The 27,540-nt window shown below is 41.5% G+C and overlaps 1 protein-coding gene across 2 annotated transcripts; it reads right to left on the bottom strand.

Moving 5' to 3' along the window:
* Nucleotides 1-1,145: 1,145 nt before the first annotated feature.
* On the bottom strand, nucleotides 1,146-27,236 carry tmem102 (transmembrane protein 102). 2 transcript variants are annotated; one of them, XM_067579312.1, is made up of 6 exons: nucleotides 26,858-27,236; nucleotides 24,442-24,653; nucleotides 8,881-9,219; nucleotides 6,872-7,065; nucleotides 6,386-6,598; nucleotides 1,146-6,162 (listed from the first exon to the last, which is right to left on the bottom strand). In XM_067579312.1, the coding sequence occupies exons 2-6, from the start codon at nucleotides 24,641-24,643 to the stop codon at nucleotides 5,563-5,565; spliced, it is 1,548 nt and encodes a 515-aa protein (XP_067435413.1). In that variant the 5' UTR covers nucleotides 24,644-24,653; nucleotides 26,858-27,236; the 3' UTR covers nucleotides 1,146-5,562. The 2 variants fall into 2 exon arrangements, with proteins under 2 accessions (XP_067435413.1, XP_067435415.1); XM_067579314.1 differs by lacking the exon at nucleotides 26,858-27,236 and adding an exon at nucleotides 26,503-26,837.
* Nucleotides 27,237-27,540: the final 304 nt, after the last annotated feature.

Here is a 27,540-nt window from a genome sequence, read left to right on the forward strand (position 1 = left end):
TAGAGTAATTAATTTATGGATCATCAGAGATGAAACTCTTCAAATAATGAGCACAGTGTTTCATCTCTCATCATTATGCAAAAAGCATAACTATTCTAAAAAAACATTAAAAAAGCAGCGTAAATCAGAGGAAAAGTTCAACTGTCTATGTAGTTCCCAAATCCATAAATACCAAACAACGCCCCAAAATATCACCATGTGACAGGTCATGAAAGGTCAGGTAAGAAAAATAATCGTAGTGTACTTTAGGAATGTTAACATTGTTATTTAAAGAGACAGAAAAAATACAGCAGCATATTGTGGACAATTTATAGCAGAAAGTCGCCACAATGTCCAAATAAGGCATTTTCAATTGATAAAGTAAACTTCTGCATCTTTAAAGTGAAAGTGTTAGCTACCAAAATAACACTATAATAATGTATAGTGTCCTGCAAGGTGCTGTTTTTGTATTTGGGAGTGACGGTTGCAGCAGCATTGATGTTTAGAGACACCCGAGAGGAGAGACAGACAACATGCGCAATATATCAGTGAAGTGTTCATCTGGCCTGTCAGCAAGAATCTGTACTGCCTGTTTCAATTCTGACTTTGATGTCTGACCTTTTAGAAAAGAGAAGTCCCTGACAAAGTAGACCAATAAAGAATCACATTATGACTCTATATAACTGGTGTTTTCATCATGCTGTAGAGTGACCCTGTGACTTGGAGAAATAACGTCTATGTGTAGAGACATGCTACATGCATGAATAAACCATTTCTTGCATAATCTTAAATTCTAGTTGCCTTTCTTTTAGTCTCACTTTAGCAAAAGCAGGTCTTGCCCTGACACTCACAAAGTCAGTATGTTTGTATTGACTGCATGTGTGCAACCTGGAGAGCCCTCTTACTCTCCAGTGTGACAGTGCAGATCACAGGTGAAGCATTCTCAGCACAGTCTTGGGGCGCCCTCTGTTGGACAAAACATGTGTTACAGCTCATTTTAAATCCTACCCGTCTTCTGCTGAGTCTGTAAACTAGATTAACAAAGAAAGGAAAGGGAGCTTTCCTTCGTTGTAATCATCCTTACATTTCCTAACATCCTACCACAATAATGATCTAATGATGATGAAAAAAGACTGCACGCATAATGAAAGGATTTCCACACAATGTGATTTGAAATGTAGTGATTTATTTCATGCTAAAGCTTAAAGACTGATCAATATATAAACCCCGCAAAAAAAGAGTAATAAATACAGCAAATCAGTTATGATACAGAGAAAATAATTTGCACTTTAAAAAAAGGAAGAAGTCAAGTAATAAAAGAGATATGAAAATCAATTTTTCAAACCGTGGAGTTCTTCAGTACAGATTTTTACCTCAGCACTTTTTACGGCGGGAAGTTAGATTAGACTTTTTTTTAGATAAGGATACATTCATTGTATTTAGTTAGTTATTTATCCGCAGCAGTTGAACCAATCTTACATAAAAATCATCAGAAGTTCAAGCACAAAAAAAAAAGTAGTGATTATAGATTAAGTAGCGCAGAGCGACAACTGATGTTTGGGAGTGTCATCTGTGTTTCATGCAATCCCTGGACAGCAGATAAATTATTCCCCCGTTAACCACTAAATCTACACTGAAGTACAATTAGAGTCGGCGTTGTAAACGACAGGCCTTTCCATAGGGGGCTCGATTGCATATCTAGAAACTGACAGTATCGTAAAATACAGGATTTGATATTCTCCACAAAGATTTCATGTGTACAATTCAGGGAAAACATTGATTGTTTCCAGTGTTTAGTAATCTCTAACTAGGCCCATTAAGGTACAAAGTGAGACACACGCCTGACACATTTTACACTTCAAACACTCTGTCAGACATGAAGGGGGCAATGAGAAAGTACCTTCACATGAACTATATTTTCCAATAAATAAATGCTGTGATTTTTCTTTATGACTTCTCAAAAAACTTGGGTAACAACCATCTTGAAAAAAAGTGCTGAAAACACACAAGATCCTCTGACACCTGGCAGCTGAATCCACACCCTGCTTCCTCTGTGCGGGAGGAGGAGTCCACATTCTGTACCACCTCCTAAAACAAAACACTTTGGTTTTTCCTCAGGTTCAGTTCATACGCACACACACACACACCCGCAGTACAGACAGACACTATAAAAAACTCATTCAGCAGTGTGCACATGAGATCTGCAGACTTTGAGAGTCAATATAACACGAGACTTTGCAGTGTTCAGAAGAAAAATACCCTATAAAGACATTCCACCAGCAGCTTTAAAATCACCAGTATTAACAACCTCCACTTTAGTTTTTTTGTTCGTCAGCTTGTAAACTTTAATCAATCATGTGCTTGTAGCATTCTGTACCCTGCCTACACACAACCAGTGGAAGCAGCATTATAGTGCTTGGTAAACCCCATCTAACTCCAATTCATTAAGGTAAAACAAGTGGGTCACTAAACTAGTGGAAGTGAAAAGGAGAAAATGAAAGCTTCTCTGGTTAGACTTGTTGTTGCCGCTACACCATTTACTGGCGGAACAGCTCCTAATCAAATCAGCTGGGTGGCTTTGCAGCAGTGTGGTTGCTAACAGTGTAAACATAGGATTGGAGGAATACCAAGATTCAGGAGACTTGTTTGGCTCTGGACAGAAGACAGAGAGATGCACACCCTCTGAGGAGAAAGCCCCCTCTCTGCCTAGTTGGTAAGAAGGAGGAAAAAGAAATCAAGTGAATGTTAGAACCATGGGAGTAAAAAAAAAAGAAAAAAAGAGAGAGAGTGAGAGAAAGCAGCAGAGACAAAAAGAAATAGTCAGAGAGAGAGAGACAGAGCGAGTCCCGGAGAGAGGAAGCTGTCCAGGCCCCGCGAGGCCCATCTTCCTACTTCAAATCTCTTCAAAGGAGCAGAGGAGGGCCTGTCTACCCTCCACCCATCCATCCTCCATCCATCCCTCCATCCCCCTGTGGATAACTCACATCTGGTGAGAAACGATAGGGCCCAGCGACTAACACACACCCACTGAGGGGATAATTCAATGGGCAGCATCTGGGTGTCTGTCTGCATCCTGCTGCGTGGTTCATCTCTCTCTCACATACACACACACACACATACACATACACACACAAAGCTCATTAAAAAAGACCAACCAAGCAGAGGAGACAGGGGACAATTATCAGAATCAGTCAAGTCAGAACCACTCTCCAAAAAAAAAAAAAAAAAAAAAAAAAATCGAATGAGAGACACACTGAACTGTAAGTTTCTCCAACTGAAAGTTAACGGACACACTCACACAATGTGCAACAAGATGTTTGACATACTGGGCCCTTTGAGGACATTTTGACAGTGAAGTACCTTGGCATAGTCCTGACTACTGTAGATAAATAACCCAAATTCTGACTCTACAGCTATTCTGTGCCTATCTTTCTGTTTAAATCGTATACTTGACAATACAACGCTGCTAATTCTCTAAATCCCTTATAAAGGGCCTACGATAATACTCCAAAATGCTTGCTCAAGTTGGACAACAAAACTCAAAACACATGGAAAAACTTTCCAAGGATTTCATAAATCTTACGTCATTGTGCAGTACCAGTAAACCATTGTATTATTGTATAATTTACCAGTTTAATTAATGTAACATTCCCATCCTTTTTTTAATCTTAACCTTTTCCCAGCTGTAAGGCCTGGTCACAGCGCTACGTGGCTCAGAGAAACTTTCGTGTCTACGCAAAATACGTGGTTCTAGAAGTTGATTAATCTGCCAATTATCATTTTGATTAATCATTTTGTCTGTAAAATGTCAGAAAATGATGACAAATGCCCATTATTATAATGTCCTAGAGCCCAAGGTGACATCTTCAAATTGCTTGTTTTATCCACTTGACAACCTAAACCCAAGAGATATTCAGTTTACTATCCTGTACGACAAAGAAAACCATCAACTTGTCACAATTTGAGAAGGTGGAATCAGAATATTTTAGATATTTTTTCTTAAAAAAAGGTTTGAAACGATGAACTGATTATCAACATAGATGCTGGTTCATTTTTTATTGATCAAATAATCAATTTGTTGCCTCATTGTTGCCTAACTGTTGCAGTTGTGGTAGTGATAACTGGCAGGGCTCGTCGGTTAGCTAACCCGCAACATGCGAGCCAGCCAGGATATGCTAGTGCTAGTCAGTCACATTAACTCACAGAGCTTCTTTCTGTGTTCTCTGCATTGTGCTGTTTACTCCCTCTGGCATTTTGTTCTTAGGACTGTACATCATTTCATTCAATAAAAAGTTATGTTGAAGAAGGGAGGAAAAACAAGCTTGCTAACAATAAATTAGCAAACTCATTAAATCGGCACTAAGAGGACAATATGTTCACAGTTTTCTCAAGAACCACAAACTTCTTTGGGTCAGGCTCACCAAACTTTACCTCGACATGAAAAATTGACACAGATTTCTTCACCAACACAAGCAAGCAAACTTATTTTGTAGATTCCATTGGAATTAAATTGATTTCACCGCACAATTTTGCCATTTTACATGCTGTGTGACCTTCAGAGGATAAAAGGCAAAGTATCATACTAAACATGACTTCAGGTAAATCTCATCAAGTCGGATCAAGATTAGATGTTTCGGGATATGTAAGATATATGTTTCTCTTTTCAACACCGCTCAAACAGCTCTTTGGTACATTCCATTACCCAATGAAATGTAAGCGGCTTTGAAATGTGGTAAAAGACCTTCAAAGGGAATTGTTCACATAAAAAAAAAGAAAAAAAAAAGGATAAGTATCGTGAATACCTGAGAAAGATTAAAAAAAGTGAAAAAGATGCCATCATGTGAGGCGTGGGGGTCAAAAAAAAAAAAAAAAAGGAAAAAAAGAGCTAAAATGCAGTTGAAAGAGAAAAGAGACTCATCGTTCAAGGACTCTACAGTTCTCACAACATTACATTCAGTTACATCAGCCACACCTTGTTTTTCCTTTTTACAGTAGTTCAGCCATCGCCCACTCTGATCAGGGCCAAAAAGTAAAAAGGGGAGAAATGCAGCAATCAAGGAGCTTTTCTCCCTCTTTCTTTACAAGTGTAAGTAATATGTGAAAAGCCTTAGGCGTACATATACACACATACACACACGCTCTTTGTGTTTATCTTCAATGCGACTTGTTTTACATGACTAAAGCCGGCCCTCGTCTTTGTAGCGCCAGTTGATAAGTCTCGTTAAGGCCAGCTCGTTAGGAATGGGCCATCTCCGTGGCAAACAGCTTGATGACATCTTTGTCTGTTGTGCTGTCAACTTGGACGTCATGTCGTGTGTCAGTAGTAGGACATGAGTGTTTTTGGTTTAGAGAGTCGGTTAAGCAGCAAGGCTTCGTTGCATTTATCGTTCAGCTTCAGGATGGTGAGCGGGAGTGTGTTTGGTTTCAGGCCTGCAGTGTTTTGAAGAAAAAACACCTGCCTGGTTTTCAGTCTCCGTCCCCTCTGATGTGACGTCTTCGGTCACATCAGACGGCGTTTTCAGAGTGTGTGTTTGTATGCTAAAACACACCGTTCCCACACTTCTTCTCCGCAGCGTGTCTGCATCAGTAGAACTTGTCGTCGATGCGGAAGTGCGGCCTGGTGACATCATCGGGGTTGAGGAAGACGGATATGGATTTCCCGGGGTTCTCGGTGACCAGCTGCTGTAGTCGCTGCGCCAGCTTGTCCTCTGAAGGCGAGATGATGCCGTTGGCTGGATGATGCCCGGGGGATCCGTGGCCATTGGTGCTTGTTGCTAGCTCCTTCTTCAGCTGGCCCGCCTGCTGAGCTTGGTCCAGAGCCGCCCGCAGGTGCTCGCTGGGATCCGAGCGCACGTGGGCGAGTTTCCTGGCGACGAGCAGCGCCTGGCTGTCGGTTAGGTGCTCCAACATGTTGCACTGGGGCAGGAAGTAGTTTGGGCAGTTTTTACCCAAGATGCAGTGTGCCAGGTCATCCAGGAGACCCAGAAGGAGGCGGCCGGGGGTGTCGGCGTCGGTGCAGGACAGGTAGGCGGCAGGGAGTCGGTCACAAGCCCAGAAGAGCAGAGTACGCAGGTGGTAGAGGCTGAGCCCCGCACGAGGACGGGCCAGGATACGAGCCAGCACGGCCTTGGCTGCTTGGAAAGCCTGGGCCATGGGGAAGGGGATGCACTTTTTCAACTGAACCTGGTAATAAGAGAGGACCAATTAATTAAATAGGAACAGGACTAGAGACATAGTAGTAAACTTAAAGGAATAATAGAGAGAGAGAAAGGGAATGGGGGGAAAAAAAGGGACAAAAATGACAAAGAAACAAAAAAAAGAAAACCAGATGGTAACATAATGATGCTTGGTAGTGGCACCAAACATGACATTAAGAAAGAATGAGTAACATTAAGAATCTCCTCACCTCGCTGCGTGAGAAGGCCAGCCTCCACTCCCTGTCGGGCCGACCACCCAGCGGGGAGCAGCAGGGCAGCAGATAGAAGCCAGATATTGCCTCCTCCTCTGTGATTTTACCATCCCAGAAGTGGTTGGCAGTCAGCCAGCCTTGGGCCACAGCAGGCCAGCCCCGAAACGACACCACAGGTAGCAGGTCGTACAGCACCCGGCTAGAGCCTGCCTGCAGGGAGGAGGGTGGTGGAATATTACAAGATCGCTAAGTCCTGAATTTTTATTCCTCTATAAAACATTGTTGGAAGGTGATTTCTTGAAAATCGTTTTAACATTTGACTACAATCTGCTCCGATATCGATTTCACTCCACAAAAATGTCTGTTTAAACCAGCAAGTTAAGTAGCCTGACCTTACTAATCAAATCAGACATAATGAGTCAAACTATCTTGGTTTTATCATTTCAGCATAGGAGCAACTTGTGGCTACTGCATAATCTGTACCTGGAGGATGATGGTAGTAAGGGGTCCGTTCCTCTCTAGGCGGTCAGGGGTAGGAATGCCTCTCTGGGGGCTTCGCCTCAGCTCCTCCACGGCTTCGCTCACCACCCCCCAGAACCAGTCTGTCACCAGGCTGGGAGAGAAGTAGCATCCATCCAGAGACTGAGGAGAGCCAAGCGAGGGGATGGAGCCTTTACCTGAGCGGGGAGAGGAGAGAGGAGGAGGGCTGAGCGCTGGGTCTCTCCACACAGACTCATTTGTTGTCCCAGAAATCCTACATTCAGGCCAACATCCAGCCGGTGTTTAGGGAGCAAAGTTCTTCCATTCTGTACTTTTTACACATACATTTGCTAGAGCTGTGTGACTCTGTTGCCTGGTACAGTCGTAAGTATTAGTAGTAAATCTATCACACCAAAGTTTCAGCACCCCCAAATGAAACAAATTCACCACAAAGTACCACAGGTCTTTAAAGTCCTATGATAAAAAATATTACTTTGATTATTTACTCTGTTTTTAGGGTACATCTCTCTGTTCAGGTTGTTCAGTGGATACAGCAGATAATGAGCAATTACAATTAAACTGCGGTGTTGCTGTTTTAAAACTTTCTATAATAGTGAAATGGTAGGGAGCTGATTATTCATCATATGATAACTGCAGGTATGTTAGTAATGTATTATTCAGCTGCTCTTTGCGTGTATGTGTTAAGCAAATGCATTTATTTTGCCAATCCTACTGTCAGAACTCTGAGTCACGGGCACCGGGTGCATCCAAATACTTTTTCACACCGGCGCGCTAATTTTCACACATACTGCACAAGAGTGTAGACGGTAAAGAAAGAATCAACATTTGACTGGGTTTATTTTGCCAAAAAACTTTGCCCACATTGGCTCAGGACATATCCGTTCATTTCAAAGTTGAATGCCTGAAAATTAAAAACTATTTCATTAATGATCACTTAAATCATTTATCAAGTAAAAATGGGGTTCCAGCTCCTCAAATGTGAGTATTTGTTGCTTTTCTCTGTTTTATATCACTGTAAAATTAATATCTTTGAATTTTGGAATGTTAAGTTTGGACAAAACAAGCAATCTGATGATGATTTTTCGCTGTTTTCTGATATTTTATAGACCAAACAATTAATCAATTAATTGAAAAATAATCCACAGATTAATCAGTAATGAAAATAATGGTTGTTGCAGCCCTAGAGTTGACCTTTGAGTAGCTGTAGTATGGAGTCAAAGGTAAAAAGAGGTGACAATGCAACACATTAAAAAGAAAGAATAAAAACCTGATTTGAACTTATGACACTTATGCCCTTTTTTTAACCTTTCAGCAGCATTTCGGCGTGACGCGTGTGAAAGCTGTCGACTAGACCCGACTAAATCACCCCTTCCTGCCACAGCAAACACATTAACGTAAGATCCTTGTGGGAAAATGTTATGATATGACAACAAAATATGTGGAATGTATTTTCCAAATTGCAAAAAATTAAAGAGATTCATATGAATGAATGTCATTACTTTTTCTCATCTAGGAAGTTTCACAGCCGCGAGAGTGTGGCAGAATGATGTCGCGGTGTAATCTGGAAAGCCGCCGTGTAATCTTGAACTTTCAATTGTTAAGTTATACTCATAAATGTTTCAGTGCTTATTTACTTGGGGAAGCGTTTCTCGCTTCACCTATCTGAGGAGGTTATAGGAAACGGGCCTCTGCTGCAGCTCGCTGGGCAAAATTGCATCATAACATCATGCATCAAATTATCTCAGTGAAACATGGACAAAATTTTATCAGCTTCCATTACTTCCACTCTGCACTGCCGCTGTACCTTCATCCTTGTCTATTCCACTCTCTCTTCATCTTTCTATTTCACATTCATCCCTACCCTTCGCCTTTCTTACTCTTTCACCTGTTTTCTTACTTTCTATAGTTCCTCCGCTGTCCTTGCAATGATCATCCTACTTTCTCCTTGTCACTCGCTTTCTCCTCATCATCCCCCGTCTCTTGCTACTTACCCATTTCTCCCGCCTCCTCCTCGTCTTCCTCGGGGGGAAGTCCGTTCTCCTCCTGGCAGCAGATGTTCCAGCGGGACAGGATGTTGGAGTCGCAGAGGCGGAGGCTGAGCCATGAGTGGCAGGGCGGGGAGTGCCTCATGTCTAGGGTGACAGGCTGGTTGCGGTCATGGAGCTTCAGGGCGGGCACCAGCAGGGTGAAATCCAGGTCAAAGTCGGCCCCTTTGGCGTAGTCGCCCAGGTCTTCGGGGTTGAGGTCCAAGACGCCTTCACGGGCGCCGCCTGACAGCAGCAGGTACTCGTTGGCCACCGGGAGGCGCTGGTCCACCTTCTGGACTAAGCCTGGAAGAGTTGGGGGGGTGGAGGAAATCGATCACACTCAGCAATATCATATTCAGAGTCATTTGTATGTACAGAGATGCGTTTCCAGCAGCAGAACTGATGCAAGGGGCATTGACCGGAAAGGTTCAACAACAACAACAACAACAACGGCTCCCTCTTTCTCTCTCACACACACACACACACACACACACTAACTAAAATGTATTTCATATTCAGATGCACGGGCTCACCGGCTCTCTGAGACATAAAACAGCAGGGCTGCAAGTGAGTGAGCCGGGGAAATTTCAGGAAGCATAGCTTAGTTTGTTTTGAAAGGTGTTGCATATATTTATGAGACTGAGCTGCAGTAATATTGACACATGAACTTGTGTGAAATTAACAACCCCCTCAGTGACCGCTGGGCTAGACAAATCATTTCAGTGGCTCTCCTATACGTGTGATCCGTGAAGCCCTCGATTCAGCCTCCATACACTCTGTGCTCTCTACAAACACAATGCAACTATACTGTGACTGGCAGAGGGATTGTTCCATTAACAGTATATATCAACAGGGCACGAGAGAGAGAGAGTGAGAGAGCAGAGGTGGGCGAGAGAGCTAGAGAGTGAATGAAGAGAAGGAGAACAAAGGAGTGAATCTGAGAAATAAAACATTATTTTCTCTTTGTTTCATGGCGGTTATGTTCTAAAGCACAAATAAACAAGCCCACACCTCTGCACAACCCTGCAGGAAGGTGCACTGCCAGATTTGGTGTGAATGCAGCCTCACATGTCTGAACACTACTAAAACAAAGTCTACTTTGTTTCACCATCCTCATATTACAATTATTAATCTTACATAGCCACAAATAGATATATTACTTCACTGCTGCGTCCTGCAAACAGCTGCGTTTAAAAAGGAAAAACAGAATTAAAAATAAGTAGCGTCTTTCTTTTACTCGCCTCCAAAACAAATGCATACGCTAGTCGAGATTTTACGACACAAGACGGTGGTGCTCATGGGAAATGCAGTCTTCATTCCAGGAAAACGCTACTGCTTTTTTCCCCACAGAGGCTGCTAAAATCAATACAAAATGAAAGTTCCTTGTAGTAATTTTCTGATCTGGGAATACAGTGATATTGTTAAAGTAGGTCTAATAGGACAAGAAATACGAGCTGTTAGTCAATCATATTATTATATTCTTATTATATTTCAGACCAGGCTGCACCGTAATTTTCCAGAGTGCTAAAAAGCATTCCTCACTCTCGTCTCAACAGTTCATATGAGAGAACCCTGAGACTCCAAATCCCTTTATGGATACTTAGCTGTGTTGTAAACTACCCAGGCTCTGGACCCGTGGGATCCACAGCACTGGAGTCAAGTAAATTATGTTTTGCCAGCTTAAAAGAGCAACTGAGAAAAGGCTCGATCCTTCAGCCAAACCTGTGCTGGTCTGGAGGTAACTGCTAGCTACCGCAGGTCAAAGGTAAAGCATGGAGCACTTTAAAACCTTCGACGCTCTCGCAGGTGGAAGATTGTATGAGCTTGAGCTTGAGTGTTTATCCCTCCAGGGCAGTTAAGTGGCTGCGGAAAGCTGAAACGGGGGCATCAGACCAAGCTGGCAGGCCAAGGCTGGGGGCACAAAGCTCCTAACATGATTCCTCTCATCCAATTACATGGGCACACAACCTTGGTGGCAAGATGCCATGTGACAGTTTCATGTAGAGGTTTGTGTGTGTACTTCAGTGTGTGTTTGGATGTGAAAAATGAGTCAAAAGAAAAACGCTGTCAGTGCTTCAACGTTTGGAAGTTTTAATTAATAATTATAGAATTTAAGGTGGTTGACTTTGTTATTTTACTCTGATCCTTATGATAACTCACCAGTGCTTTAAGTACAGTATTTATGTCAAGTAAATAATAGGAGAATCCCAACACACATCACTGAGAAAACCACACAATCTTTACACAAGCTACTTTACATCAGAATGATAGATTAGTTTGATGGAATATAGGAAAAAAAAAGCTTGGAAATAGGAGGGAAAACATCCTGAGACCCAAAACGGGCAAGCGAGACTGACTAAAGTGAAAGTCAAAGTCAAATGTGCTGAAGCGGATCTCTCTGGTGCTTTGCTTTGAAGGGGAGCGAAATGAAAAGTGCCTCATTTGATGCCTCCGCTGGGGGAGCAGTCGAGAAAGAAGAAGAGAAAGAGCAAGTATGTGACAGTGAGTCTTTGTATCTTTTTTTATTCCTCAGCAGAATCAGCTCATCTCTCCTTTACAAGCTCCATTCATCCGCTGACTAGACTCCTGGAGCTCAGTCTTCAGCTAGGAGCTCCCGTTGCACTTTATCCAGAGCGCCGTGGTTTCTCGAGATCCTCAGCTTCTCCGAGCCCTCCCATGGTTCAGGTAGTTCAAGATAGGATCGTCATCAAGTCTGCAAGGAATGTTTAACTTTCTGAAACTTTCTTTAAGTTCATACATCTGATATGAGTTGAGATTTATTGGAAAAAATGCTTAGTCCTGACTGACCTCTGTAAAAGTCAGATAAGTAACAAGACATTGTAGTACAGAAATATCAAAGATATCATTTAGAAACAAGTAGAGACACTGTTGAGTTGGGTGATAGGACAAATATGTCATGCCATCAGAAAAATACAGATCCCATGGCTTTTTTGGTCAATTTAAATCTCTATATTTCTGCTTCACCAGCATTCATTCACTCATGTCTCCTCTATCCGAGGTGAGTATTTGTGCATGCAACTTGCGAAACAAATTGTGACCAATCGATTATCAGAACTTGAAATTTCAACCCGGGGGAGAAGGAGAAATAGGGGAGAAATGGCAGATGGGCAGATCGAAGAGAAGAAGAGAACGGAAAAGACAGGAGGAACGGATCAGACGCCAGCCAAAGGGCAGCGAATACGAAGCTGTGACTCCTCTGATTCATTTGGTTTTATCTGCCACTGATAAATTGGGTCAAATAGGCGAGGAGGAGGAAAACAGTGATGAAAAAAAATGAATAAAAGAGCATCTTATCTCTCCAGCAGGGGCTTCAGTTGGAGAGAGGAGAGCGGAGGCAAAACTGTATCAATTAGCGAGGCTTCTCCGATCTCCACGCTGGCTGCAGGAAGTTTGAGGTTGTTCCAAGGAACACAATCTACTTTTTAATCCAAACTCTCAAATCGACAGTCACACGCTGTTTTACTGGGCATCTGCCAGCGAGTACGCACACACGCACGCACACATGAACACACCCTGACACATACGCCTGTAGACACGCACAGTCTGAGAATAGAGCTGGAATGGAGACAGTCTAGGCTGGTTTCACAGCCACAGATTAAACCTAATCCTATCAGAAATGTCTTTGAATGTAGATTTCCATTAGAGGGAAGTTTTTCCGTTGAGAACTATTTTCAGACTGGACCCAATTCCATGTCTGTGAGAGGACTATTTGATGGTTATTGGTTACTCCATCAGTCACAGTGTGTGGTAACAGAAAAAGCCAAACCCACCTACCTGCATGATACATGGAGGCAGATCCAGTGTTTCCAAAAAACCAGATACATGTTGCAGATGTGGGGTTGTTTTCTTTCTTCATTCACCATTTGGTAGGGTTGTCACTTTTTATTAAAAATTCAAATATTCTTTCGAATGTGGGAAAAAATGTAATATTTGAACTGTTATACCTGTTTGAATTCAAATTTACAGTCTATAAGCGCAACAGACTGTTTGAAGTAGTTTGCCTTGTGATCCAGCAGAGGGTGCTCTATAAATTCACTGTTAGCTTGACCTACTGACCTAACAGTAATTAAGCTAGCAACGTCATGTTGTTTGCTACGATGACAAGGTAAGATGGAGGATACTAGCGAGCAAAGCCGTCCTGAGTGGACAATCACGAAACCAAAACATCTGAGAAGCAGTGTGTGGAAGCATTTTGGGTTCTACACCCTAGTTTGTCGACTTCGTCTTACTCTACAATGACAACAAATCTGCGGATTCACCTGCTAGCTTGCCGCTCAAGTGAGGCGGTGGAGGCACCACAGATGAGCGGAGCAACGTCAAGTGTACAACCTCGTCTGACTGCCTACTATTCGGCACACTCGGCTTCAGGAGGCCCGTTGCCAGAAGCTCGTAGAAATGCCATCACTGACGGATTTATATGCAAGGATATCTGGCCCATTGGTATTGTTTCGCGAGAGGGGTTTCAGGATCTCACAATGGAACTGGAGTCACCATATAAAATCTGAAGTCACACCGCAATCTCAACACACATGGTGCAACTGTGTGACACCACATGGGAGAACACAAAGACTATGCTAATGGGTACTATAGACAGATGGACATCGTTGGCCTCACATGCTGTATTTCAGACTCATGGGAACTTGACAATTATGTTCTCTGTACTGAGGAGCTGAGATGAAGCCACACAGCAGTCGCAGAAAGCATCAGCAGCTGGAATGCTGGATGAATTTGACATCTCCTGTGAAGCTGTCGCCAACAGACAACGCTCTGAACTATATGAACGCCATATGCAATTTAGAGGCTTATTAATGTACCCTGTTTGGCCCACATGCTAAACCTAGTAGTGTGTGAGGGGCTTGAGGTTAATGCCGCTGATATGGCTCTTTGCAGACTAAAGCAAACTGCAGCTCATGTTGGAAGGTCTCCTTTAGACAGCTGCCTGCTGGAAGAAAAGCAGAAGCTCCGTGGATTAAAAAAAACACAAAACAAAGACTCATAAATGACTACTTCACCAGATGCAGTAGCACCTATGACATATGTTGTGCATCTAAGCAACAAGCAGCAGTGGCAGCTGTCATTTTTGAAAAGATGTCCCATTTGGAACTCAGCACTTCTGAGTGGTCTATGGTTGAGCAACTAAAAGACACATTGAAACCTTTCAAAGTGGCAACTCAGGCCCTCTCCACCGATGTCTACCCCACAGCAGCAGCTGTCCTACCTCTGCAGCATGTCATCATATCTCAGCTCAGCACTCCTGGTGCACTGTATAAATCAGCCATCAAAGAAGTGAGAGGAATTTGACTCTTCTTTTACTTTTTCTTTTTTTTTATTAAATATTAACAAGATTAGAAAGATCAATATTAGCAATTTTAAAAAGCCAAATGCTAAGCCAAACAGCATGTGATGATACACTTCAGTAAAGAGAGCAGCAAATGTACGCTTCTCAATAAAGTGGCCTTCCTGGACCCCCGGTTATCTCGCTTTGTGAGACTGTACATAAGCGCTAGAGGAAGAAAAGACAGCTGCCCTGGGCGCGATGGGAAGCCTGTTTGGGGACTTGTACAAATTGAGTGACTTTTGCAAATGCAACAGGGACGCCATTCAGGAGATGCTTACATGAAGGAGACTCTTCTCTCTGCAGACAGTAACCCACTGCTTTAGTAGAGAGATACAGGGTGCAATAGATACCCACAACTCTGAAACCTGGCTCATAAATACCTGTGTATACCGGGAACCTCTGTACATGTGTTTTGTTGGCAGCTAATAGTGTAAGTAAAAATAGAGCCACACTGACACATGACATGACATGGCTTAATTTGTATTGTAGTTTATACTATAATATTTTCTGGCAGGTGGGTTTAGCACAAATACCTCACATTTATGCATCATGATAATTAAGAAAAGGTTTTATACCTGCACATCTACTTATGCTGAAATCATGAACCAAGCCTTAGAGGTTTAAAATCAAATGTGCTCAAGGAGCAATCATGATGCTGCTAGAGTCTTTGAACTGAGATGCTCCAAGAGATGAGGCTGAGGAAAAAAAAATCAATATTTGATTTTAACATCAATAAATCATCACAACATTAATCAAAACATACACAGCCATCACCAGGAAGATCTGCAGCCACTGCTGACCTCTACACTGCACTTGACTTGAAGAAATTATCAAGGTTACTTTAAAAAAAAAAAAAAGGAGGTATTTCTTTTGCTACATAAATAATATAGAATTTTATTTCAGCCTTAATATTTTAGCTTCTCGGTTTGAACTCATGCTCTCCTCATCCACATACAAAATTTGTATATTCACAGAAATGCTACTGTACGAGCTCTTTTTGAGATTTTAAGCAAAAAGGGAGCATCAACGCTCTTTTTTTTTAACAAAGATGAATGAGGTTTGCGGGAAATGTGGTCCAAGATTTGAGAAACAATAAATTTACTGTATATATAGCAGTGCTTCCCCTTCAATATATTTATATTATATAATGAAAATGTCATTATTTAAAAACGAATTTACTATGATTCTAAAATCAATAGAAAATAAATTTGCGAGAGAGCCTCATTTTGTCATCTGTCTTGGGAGTTTGTTAACAGTTCAATGCATCAGTGATATTACACACTGATGAATTGAACTGCCTCAATGCAGCATGGTCTCACATATTAAACAAAGCTTCTGACTACAAGGTCCCTTGGGCCCTTTTTTAAAGGACATTCTGGAGTCCAGTGATAAACTCTGCATTGTTCGTTCAATTTTATCATTACCCTAAATCACAGGTTTTAAAACTGTGAGGTACAGAGTTAAAAGGGGGCACGGAGGGAGAGATGTGAGGTATGAGCTGCAATTAGTGCCAAAACCCTTCTTTAAGTCTGTAAAATGTGAACACACAGACACGATACACGTATTTTCAGATTCGGTGTGACTTACGCTTCAGGAAGATATCATCATTTTCCAAAAATGTAAACAAATATAGGCTAAAAAAAACAAGGCTCAAGTTGTAACCCACTGCTAACTCACTGAATTAGCTAATGGGAACGTTACACCTCCTGTTTACGTCCCCCAAGCCATTATGGGAACTGTAGTTCTAAAACCGGGCATGCTTATCACCCAAATTGAAGTAAGACAAGGAACAAAAGAATAATAGTGACATTTTAATGACATTACTAACACTCAGAATCACAATCTCCTCCACCCCTGCCCTACATTAAGGTTTTACAACGGTTTACAAAATGTATAGTTACACTTTTCTGAAAATGAAGCAATTCCACTTACATTAATACACACACCTACACTGAATATACATAATCTATACTATATATTCATGGGTGCATTCAGACACGCATGCTTAAAAATGAGGCTACAAAGTGACACTGCTGTGAAATCCCCTAAAGCAGAGCAGCAGCATCATGGGAAAGACGTCCTTTCTCATCACAGCCAGAGCAAAGTGAGAATATTCTGCCACACACCTCTAGACTGATAGACTCTAAAAATAGCTCTGTAAATCCCTCTGGAAAATGGGATTCCTCTAAATAAGCTGATGACTTCTATGTGTTGTTGCTGGAAAGGCCTGCTGAGAGAGAAAGTCTGAATCTGAGACTGTGCCAAAAACTAGGCTGCCCTAACAACGGAGATGTAGGAAAAAGCTGGTCATCACACATCTTACATGTGTTTTTAACATGAGTACAGTCTACACTTGTCTTAATGTGCATGAGCCCACACATGAGCTGACCATCCTCTGTGCATTATTGCATCTTGTGGCTTTATCCACTTCCACAAGTCTTAAAACACCAGCCCTGTTGAAAAATTCAGCCATCTACAACAGAGGAAAGGTAAAAGTCCTTGATAACGGCTGACATTTAATCTTTTCCCACCCACTGTTCCACCAACACATTTCCACCGCTAGCACTTTCACAAGTTACATGAATATGAACATTCCAAAAACTTATAATACATTGATTCACTTCTCATGTGAAATAGTAAAATTTGTTCAAAAATGTTTGAGCTTTGGTGGATTGTCCTTACCATCATGTCCATTATTTGACAACTTCTTGTTTACTGCAGGGGACAAGACGGTAACAACAGCTGGGGCAGGTGGTAAAGAATGAGAACATCGTGCCCTTTCATGAGTTCAAAAGGTACAATATGGGCTGAAAGATTCAGAGGCAACTACCACAGCTTGAGGTTGAATCCAATGCAGAAGTATCTTAAAGCGTAATGCCACCAACTGCCGTTAGATCTGGCTCCAACTGACTCCCATTCAAGCATCAACTTCTCTCTAAAAATACTAAGTAAAGTCATTATGGTCTCAATCGCTAAATTCAGGCCTTCTAATAAGTGTGCCGGTGGTCATTTTGGAATTTATTGCTCCATTAATAAGATCTTAAAACTTATAGTAACTTTGAGGTCTGCTGTGTGGGCGTTGATTGACAGCTGTGATTGACAGTTGGCTCACCTGCTGCTCTCCCCAGCTCCAGGACTCGCACTGAGTAGGACTACTGTCACAATACTTCAGTAAGTTTAATGTTACTTGATTATGATACCTGCCCTGTTAGCCCCTGGCGTGAGGGGCCAACACCCCACAACCCATATTTGGAAGGTCCTGGCTTCAAATGGGAAATATGGCGCTGACCATAAGCGGCAACTCTGGGCTTCACATCACCTCCAATGCAAACTAATGATTGATGTCACACTTCGCTACGTCCACCTTTATTACTGATTTTGTCCACTGCTTAGGGATCACTGTATTGGTCACCATATCCTAACTGTATTCTGAATCAGGGCACCTTGGTGCAGTAATTATTGAGGAAAGGGCTGTTGTCTGTGTCACAAAATCTAATTCCCAGCAAATTGTTGCTGCAATATCCCATATCTCTGTGTGCCCTTTTTGTTATTCTAGACAAGAAAACTCAAATACAGCAGCAAAGTGTGCCGTAACAATAATATTAAAAACAGCCTCATTCCAAAAAGGAGCAATTCAATCTGTTACAAATGACTCTTGACTAATATAGTCTCAACTGGATGTTATCAGTACTATTCAACCGGCTCTTCTGGCAGCCTCACCTCGCTCTCTAATAGCAGGATTAATCCCAGACAACCCCGCTGCCGAAAGGTGAGCCATTCCGCCTCCTCGCCGTTTATGAATTCATATCGAGGCGGGAGATTAGCTCAGAAATAGAATAAACAAGAGGAATGGAGAAGTTCCAATTTAATCTGATTGGCGGAGAGAGGATGCAGGAAGCCGTGAGTGTCTTCGAGCTCCTCACTGCTGCTTTGATGCCAGCCGCACTGTGATACCATGTCCCGCTAAATGACGGGCAATTATCATTGAAAGAGAAAAATGACATGGCAGTTTAACATTTTTGGGCAACAGGGTGGCCTAGTCTTTAAAGAAACCATGTACCACTGATCCTGACCTTTGATATACCTATTAAGTAGAGGAAAGATAAGTGAAAAATCCTCTAAAGAGATCAATTAGGTGTCATATTAACTAATTATGAAGTAATTAACTTATGACCTTATATTTCCCCTGGTTGCCAATATGGAGTATTATAGGCGAGCAGGAAGAAGAGCAGCTAGAAAGCTTGAAGATCACAATGTGAGCATAAAAGACTGGGTCAAACCCTAATACATGGCTGGATCGTTTATGGTCAATATGCAAAATTGTGGTCAATATGTTACAGGGATAGTCAGTGATAGTGTCTTTAATGTGAACTCCTGGATATTAAATGTTCACCTGCAATCTTCTGTAGTGGTCCCAGTAGTAATTGTTGTTTAAGTAGCATCACATGGCATGGTTATATAATATGTCACAATAGGTATAGTAAGTTCATTTAAAAGGCAGATGGTGATTATGAAAAATAATTAAAAGGACTACTAAAATGTGTTAATCTGTGAGTGACAAGGTGTCTGGCAAACAAACACAAAAAAAACAAAGATTTTTTTTTTCCCCAGCAGCTCAGACAGCCACAGCCCGCACATGTGATACTGTTATCAGTTGACAGCTTCTACCCAAATGATTCTTCCATCTTCGCCTCAGGAATGTTTAAAGTGTGATTATGAAGGAGCAAAAATCAAAACGTCAGCCTGGGTTATTAAAACGAGCAGGATGACAGATAACATGTCATGCAATGTCAAAACACTTCTTACTGAACACCCCAAATTCTGAAAGTCATGTTAAATTAGATACTATGAAAGACAGTAAATGAATGATGTGATGTGAAGTCTTGTCTGTGGCCGTGTGTGTGTGTGTGTGAAGCTGTTCAGTCACAGGACACTGTACTGTCACACACCCACATCTGTTGGTTAATTTGTTGTACAGCCTCCTCTAACAGAGGTTCTAAACTCAGGTAAATTAACATCAAGCAAATTATGTTTCACAGTCATTTTGGCTGATGTGCCGGCTTTCAAACAATTAAGATTTAATGCTGCTAAGTGCCAAAAAAAGTTGACAGTGAACAACAATGACCATCAATTTATGGCAAGCAAGACGCTGCTCATCTGTGCTGCTTGGCACTGCTGTGTCTATGCTGATGAAAACTGAACACAAACAAAGCCTGAATGATCAAATACAAATATTTCACTCATGTTGCAGTGCCATGGACCTCCCCTGGCTGCCAGATGAAGACAGGCTCTCAAATCCAAAATGGCATTAACAGAATTACTCAGCCAGAGCAGCCATGTGAGCCCCCAAAAGCTAGGCCTGCGTCGGAAACTGCAACTCAACTGTAGAAAACAGCATCCAGCTGCGAGTCATTCACACATCAGACCACCAGCATTAATGAGCTGCAGAAAGAGAGAGAGAGAGAGACTGGCCAGCCGCTGAATCAATCCAGCAGGCCAGCCGCTAGCCTGGCGAGTGAGCTGCTTTCCCAGAGGGGATAAAGTTGCCATTCTGATGGTTAAAATTTAACCGGGAGGGATTTTTTTTTTCCCCTGCCCAAATAAAATATGCATCGTATCACATTAAAGTTTGTGCAGCCTTAGAAACATTATAAAGTCTGGGAGGAGAAATTTAGTAGCAGATAAATGCACACAATATTCAAGTCTGATGTAGTGCAGAGAGAAAACTCTGGATGTTCAACTCTGTCTGACTCGTGGATCTTTTGATGCAGTCGCATGACTGTAAAAAAAAAAAAAAAAAAGGACAATACAACACAAAAAAGAAATCAGTCTCTGCAGCAATTTTGTCTAATCCTGGTGATATTACAGTGAAAAATGGTTAAATCATAAGAATGTTTAATTTTGGGAATCACTGCATGAGCTTTACCTACTATGGTTGGACAATACAACCATATACTGTATAAACAAGACAAAAGAAATTTGTCAACCATTTGACTTTTTTTTCCATATTTTTTATACCAAGGTGGCTTTAACGTAACCCTCCTGCTGTCTTCCCATCGACCATGCAACTTTTGTCCTCCCAGGTCAATTTTGACTGGGGAGGACAAAAGGACACAGATGCTATTCATTTCAATAAAACATCCAAAATTCGATGAAAGTAGTGATCATTACTTTTACATGTAAAGTGTGTGGTATGGAACCATCCATGTGATTTTCAGGCAATTAGATGAAAGAAATCCATATTTCTGATATAAAAACATTTGAAAACGGGTCAAATTTGACCCAAGAACAACAGGAGGGTTAATATCTCTGGTTTAGCCTTACTAGAACTATAATGATGGATGATGAGCTCTTTAAATTATTCCAATGTTTCCCCATTGACTTGTCATTTCAAATATGACTGTAACATGTTGTGAAATAACAAACAAAAAAGTTTGCAGACTGTATCTCCTTTTTTTTGTGTTGCAGAAAAACAACTGAATTCAGAGCTGCGATGATCACAGAAGCTTTGAGACTCAGGAGGGACTAGTAAATATTCAAGCCTACATGCAACAACACTCATACACAAACACAAACACAGACAGGATTTCCTTGTGAACTTTTGACTCGTGCCTCCTCTGACTAGGAAGAACTCGGGTGTTGATCCGTCTCTGTCTAACCCCTTCCACTTGTCGCTGTTCACGACAAAATGTGAGTACAGTAAAGTGGCTTTAGTGTGAAGAATAGCAGGAAAACAAAGGAGCTGATGTAATAATCTCCACAGAAAGGAAATAAGTGGAGGTCACTGTGGGACAAAGTGTACGCATGGTGTACTGCATGAGGTAAACATGCTAAGCAGCAAAACATAAATGAGTATTTCTCCATTTTAATTGATGCATGAGTGAAATACTTAACTCTGCAGAATTTGAACATGCAACAGGTTGTTTTTTCTTGTTTTACTGATAAAAATCTGAGCAAGACAGACCAGCACTCATGACTTTTTCTTTTTATTGGATCAAAAGTGTCCATTTCTACTAACATCAGGGAGACAATGAACTCTGAACTAGACTCTCAAGCTGGCAAACAAACTTTAAGATGTGAAAAATTGCGTTGAGGCTATATCTTAGACTGCCACCTGATCTTTTGCTTCACCGGCATCTATTTCTGCCTTCATCAGACTTTTGTTTTTCAAATATATATATATATATATTATATATACAGTAGCCCCCACCAGGCTTGCCTTAAGGCAAACCACTGTTTACTCAAACGCAGGGTAAATAAGAGCCTCTTCTTGGATCTGTCGGGCTGTGAAGAAATTCACCGTGTGCACTTGTGTGTTTGTGTGCGTGAGTTTAATCTCTTTTCTCTTTCCTTTTCTCTGACAGTGTGCAAAGCCCAGTGGGGATCCCAGTGCAGCTCAAACTTTATAAAAGCCACAACCACCCAGCATCCAGTGTTCAGCATCCACGCACACATGCACACACAGACACACACACACACACACCTATGTAGTGATGATGCGCCTCCTCCAGCAGGCCCGGCATGCTATAACAAGGCCCCTCCATCAAGGGGATGATATTTGCTTTTCAGAGCTGCCTTTCATCCTCAGCAAGGCCTAGAGAGGCGTAGAGTTGTTAATGCAGCTACCACAATGTACTTTACTTTATATTCTTAGAATCCAACACAAACTGTCTTTCTCAGTTAAAAGTGCCAAACTTTTTTTTTTTTTTTTTTTTTTTTTTCTGTTCCTTCTTTTCACACAGTCAGAGCCGTCACAGCAGGCGGTGAGGCACAGGGTATGAAAATACCAGCAAAACCATTGGTGATTATACCGAGGAAAGCAGCCTCAAAAACCGAAAAAGTTACCGGGAGATTCTCAACCAGGCAGACTAAGAGGGAAGCAGGAGGCTTTGCACGGGAATCATAAAAAAATGAAACCGAAACAAAAGAAAAGCTGAACTTAAAAGTATACAAAGGAAGTGTCTGAATGTGGTGATACAATAAAAATGAGAAAATCAGGTCGGGATACCATTTAGATTTTTGTGTAATTCCTCCCTGGGTGAGGCAGTCTGAAAAAAAAAAAAAAAAAAAAAAAAATTGAAATCTGCAGGAGCTGTCTGTCAGCTAATCCAATAGAAGGAATTTGACAGGAATAGTAAAAACAGTGTCTTATGATATTCTGAGGCACACGAGGTGCTGAGCCAAAAAAAAAGCCTCTCTCTGTGACTGTTCTTACTGGCGTGACACGGGAAGACAGAGGAGAGAGGACTCGCACAAATATAGAACTGGGAAATAAAGACACAGCGGGGGGGCTGAAACAAAAGCTGAAAAAGAAATGGACAGAGCTTTCCGGACGCTGGCCAAACACGCTTTGTTTTCCAGTGCAGACAGTGACAAGAGAGAACCAGGATGACAGCAGGGAGGGGGGAGAGTGCCACCTATTGGACAAACAAACACACTTCACTTTTCTACTCACAACTGTCAAGAAAAAAAGTACATTTGAGACAGCTGTATGTATCACTTCCCCGTCCCTCACTAGCTCAGGGTTATGCATGACAGTGACAGACAGAAAGAATACTGAATGTGCTTGAATTCCGATGCGTCTTTAGACTCTAATTTCCATTTAAAAGACTCCAAATGTGCAAGTTTCAAATCGTTACGTTCACATCGCCACAAATTATAAACCTCTAATTTTGCATATAAGACTTGAAAAAAATAACAAGCGTGTGATAATGTGTCTATCAGAGGATTAAATTGGAGATATTGTAACTGATCCAACATTTCAATGCAGACTGAGTCTATAGTGTTAATCTTGTTTGTCACACATGCCGTGTCATGACCTGAGTCATAAAATGCGTCTGCAAAAGAAAACCGTGTCCCATCCCGTTTAAATGATATCTTGCAGCTTTTTTTTTTTGCGTGAATGAAATTCAGTCCAGGAGTGAGTAAGAGAGTGAGAGAGAGGGGGAGAGAGAGAGAGAAAGAGGAAGAGAGAAATCCAAAACATCCTCTCAGATGCCGCAGAAGGAAGTCTAAGAGTGGAATAAAGCCTCAGAAATGAACAAATGCATCTTCTGTAGTTGATTTTAAATGTTTATAGCTGAAAGAAACATCACTTCAAGAGTGAAATACAAAGCAGCATGTGAGGGCGTTTTTCATAAAAAGCAAAACTCATCAACGTTTGACCTTCCGCCTCTATTTTCTTCTCTTTGGCACCAATTTGCATAAAGCATCATTATTGAATTATTCTTAGTATACCGTATTGTACAAGATTCACTAAACCTACTACTACTACGACTCTTAGTTCCCCTGCAACCACATCTGAGCATATTGTACAAAGACCAGTATACCCAGTATAAATGGCACATCAGTAGAGATATGCATGTTAACAATGGATAACAATTGTCACGAAAAATGCACTGTTAGTGCCAGAACAGCATGTTAGGGCAGGCTCAGTAGCCGACAGATCAGACTGTACTGGGAAGCTTCCAGGTGAGACTGGTTGTGAGTGTGCAGGGCGTTCCTTGAAAAGACTGCTTATTGTTCTCAGTGACTCTACCCTGGGTAAATAAAGGTGAGCTTACGCTCCCCCCCCCCCTGATACAAAAAAATACTGGTGAGAAACACTACTTTATCAATAGTCAGAACATGGTTTATTTTCATCTATGTTAAGAATAAAAGAAAACTTCTAAGTTATACAGCAGCTGTACTAAGAGAGAGGATCACTCACACACACACACACACACACGCAGTTACACAGAGGGCATCAAAGGTGCACTGTGATAGGCTTGTAACTTCAACCATGAAACTCTGCCTTCACAACCACTGTAAAGTATATTAATAGTTAATTGACAGTAACTTTAACTCGAGGCAATAAATAATTCCTAGGATGAGCCTTGTAGTGCATTAAAATCACATTCCATTAAAATTATGATGATGACTGAACAACTGGTTCAGTGTGAGAGTAAAGAGGACAATTCTTTTTATTTTCCACTGTCTTTCCAGCGTTAACACCCAATTTTCATCATCATAGGCACTTCTCGTTTAAAGCTTTTAACGACAGCTGTAACAGCTGGGGTTCTGAATAACAAACTCTCCAATCCAAATAGAAGTTCATGGTCTCATTTATACCAGTGTAGGGGACTGGAAATGTTCAGTAAAAACAATGTTTTTGTTTGCAGACATACCCAGCATGTTGAAGATAAAGTCCTTGGCGGTGTGGACCTCTAAGGCGGTCTGGTCTCCAAACTCCCCCTGCTCCAGTAGTACCAGCTCTGACACCTGGGCTGACAGCTGCTCCAGGGTGGCTCCGGACCGGAAGTCCACCTCGGACAGCTTCTTGGCAGGGGCCGGGGAGCGCGGCGCCACCGCACTCATCAGCGAGTCCATCTCTACAACCCTGAGGGGTGAGGATGAGGAATGAGAAATCGTTTTAGCTTTGTTCGCCAACACGTTCAGGGTTTTAACATCACAACAGCCCTGTTTCCAAGACTAACACAATCGAAATGGGCCCCCTGAGGGATGAATTATGCTGTCGCAGTGCCAATAATCTCTCTACTGGTTTTGAGGGTTTTATTGTTGCGCCCTGGAACAAAACACAAGGCTATATTTGAACCTGTTTTCAGGATGCATCTTACAGCCTGTGTTTAGTGTGATTTAGTGTTGTTGAGGTTTGTGTGTTGTCTTTGTTGTATAATGCTTGCCTTGTTTTCAAAATCCTCGTGTGAATCATGAGACTTTGAGGGGCACTTCTAGAGGAACATTTGACATCAGGGAGCAACTAACATTACATTTCAGTAGCAGGAAATGTGACATGATAACCTGATCCCAAGTATTTCAGATAAGACTAACACAAGCACAAAAAATGCAACATGATTAACTACTAACAGCATGTACTATAACTCTATACTTTGTTACTAAGTTTAATTTAATGTTAAACATAAAACAATATGAAGAAAAGGGTCAAGTGAAATATTAATAACCTAATCTAATATAAATTACCAAAAGTGTGCTGTACATCACTTAAAGGAAGACAGTCCCAGGTTGTGTCTCTCATTTAATCTGTGTTTTTACATGAGACTTTTGCATTGATGCTTATATTTGAACTCCTGCTGTCATTCTCCAAAATATATCTGACATCATGCAGGTCGTTTAACCCTCGTCCTACCAACACATTTAACATACAAGGACTATCAACTGGGGTCCCTGGGTACCCTAAGAATAAACTACTGTAAGAAACAACCATCAGAGCAAAATGTTAACTTATTTCTTCTCAAGACATTATTAATGTTATTAATGTCATCTGATAAAGATGATTATTATTGTTTTTTTCAGAAAGTTGCAGTTAATTTGCATATTGTGTAAAACAAAAATATATACTTTTCTTTAAAACAAATAGCAGCTTTTATCCCAAGTACAATCTTTCCACAAAGCATCCAAAATGACTGACAGAGTGCCCCTACCCCCCTGATAGTGTGTGACACTTTAAATTAGGACCCACTGCAAACATGAACTCAATAATTAGTTCCACCTGTTAAAACTGCACAGGTGGAATTGGGTGCTTTTGACTGGGTACTGACCCAGTACATTGGTATTTTTAAATTAAACGAATTAAAATAGAAACAGAAAACAATGACATGAAGTCATTAGGAACAAATTGATTGACAAAGTCGTGAAAAATTGGAATGATAGAATAGACCACCTGTACGTTATGACAAAACTGGGGTCTGCAGGTACCCCAGTCAGTAGGATTAAGATGAACAAAACTTAGATTACTGCTGTTATAAGAGTATTTCTGAAACTCTTATACATATTATATTCTGTCCTTTCCGTTGGTTGGTTGAGTTGAGCCTTATGAAACGGGTTAAAACAGACTTTACTCGCCCAGAGAGGAATATTTTGCATACATAACGTTACCAGCAAGAGTTTAGAGGATTTACAGGGAGGAGCAGTGACAGGGTTACTAACACAGCGTAAATGGAGTAGCCATCTGTTTACACGTTTAAATAATTGTATAAAATGTTGTAACATGCAAAAAAAAAGTTGCAATGTAAACAAAGCTCGGTCGAGTGTTATGACAACACGGCCTCTGCCCCACCAATCTAGGTCAATTAGCTGCTAAGCTAATAGCCGACCAAATTAGCCAGCCTGCTGTCTGACAGTTACCATGGGCTAATAAGATAATTAGTTAAAAAAGACAACAAATGAGCCTGGGCGTGTTACATAGGTTTGTTTGACCGCTCTACTACCGTATTTGCAGACTACTTGACTTGTAGTGATAAGCTCGGTGTGCGGTGCCTCGCCCACAGCCAGCTAATTTCTTTTATTAGCCAATATTAGCCAGCTAGCTTCATCAAATTAGCATTCTCGCTAACGTGACAGGTTGGGGGACAGTGCAGACAAGTGCAGCGGCACACGCAAGCACACTAAAAGCGACAAATACACACACACACACACATACACATACATATACATTCATACATACACATACACACACACACCTCATGCACTCAGCTCGGGTCTATTTAGCTTTGCGAGTCAAATCTTTAGCTATAAGGCTATACCGGTCAAATACCGCAAACAGACACACAAACACACACACACCCTTTACGCGGTGAGTTTCTTCGCTATCTTCTACGTTTACTGTTATTTTGATTCCTGTGCTTCAATCCGCCTTCTTCAGCTGTCATTTCCAACAGGTCCCCGGCGCCACCTTCCCCCTGGCAACACCGTCCCAGAAATCACGGTCCTACTCACTGAGGATGCAGGGATTAGTAGTCACGCCTCCACATGACAAAACTACAAACGGATTTGTGAGGTCAGGTTTATGATTGAAATTATGCCTGCGTGTCCTGCTGAGGTTTAGCAGTGGCGGGGCAGGGCGGCTTCACGGCTGCACAGCCAATGTTTTGATGCATGGAAGCAGCCCTCCTGTAAGTGCAGCACAGTAGCGGTGTCCCTGCAGCAGAGGGGCAGGCTGCTGCATGTGGGAGTGGGTAGTAGCTCTCCCCTGGTCCTCCTTATGTTAATAATGTCTGCTGAAAGAGGTGGGTACTTATGATGCAATTTACCATATGAAAAAAGAATGATAATTAGAAACATTAGACCACAGTTAGATTGAATGATGATTTGTAAGAAATACATGTGTAGGCTATTTGTTATAGTGTGTGTTTTTGTTGAGAATATACATTTTTAGGTAGATGCAGACCAGTGTGAGCTTCAATACAATTCTTTACTTAATAATGAAGTATGTTTTCCTCTCTAACTGTCTTTGCTTTCCTTCATCA

Source organism: Thunnus thynnus, chromosome 22 (assembly GCF_963924715.1).
Source record: "Thunnus thynnus chromosome 22, fThuThy2.1, whole genome shotgun sequence".
In the NCBI taxonomy this organism is placed as follows: Eukaryota; Metazoa; Chordata; class Actinopteri; order Scombriformes; family Scombridae; genus Thunnus; species Thunnus thynnus.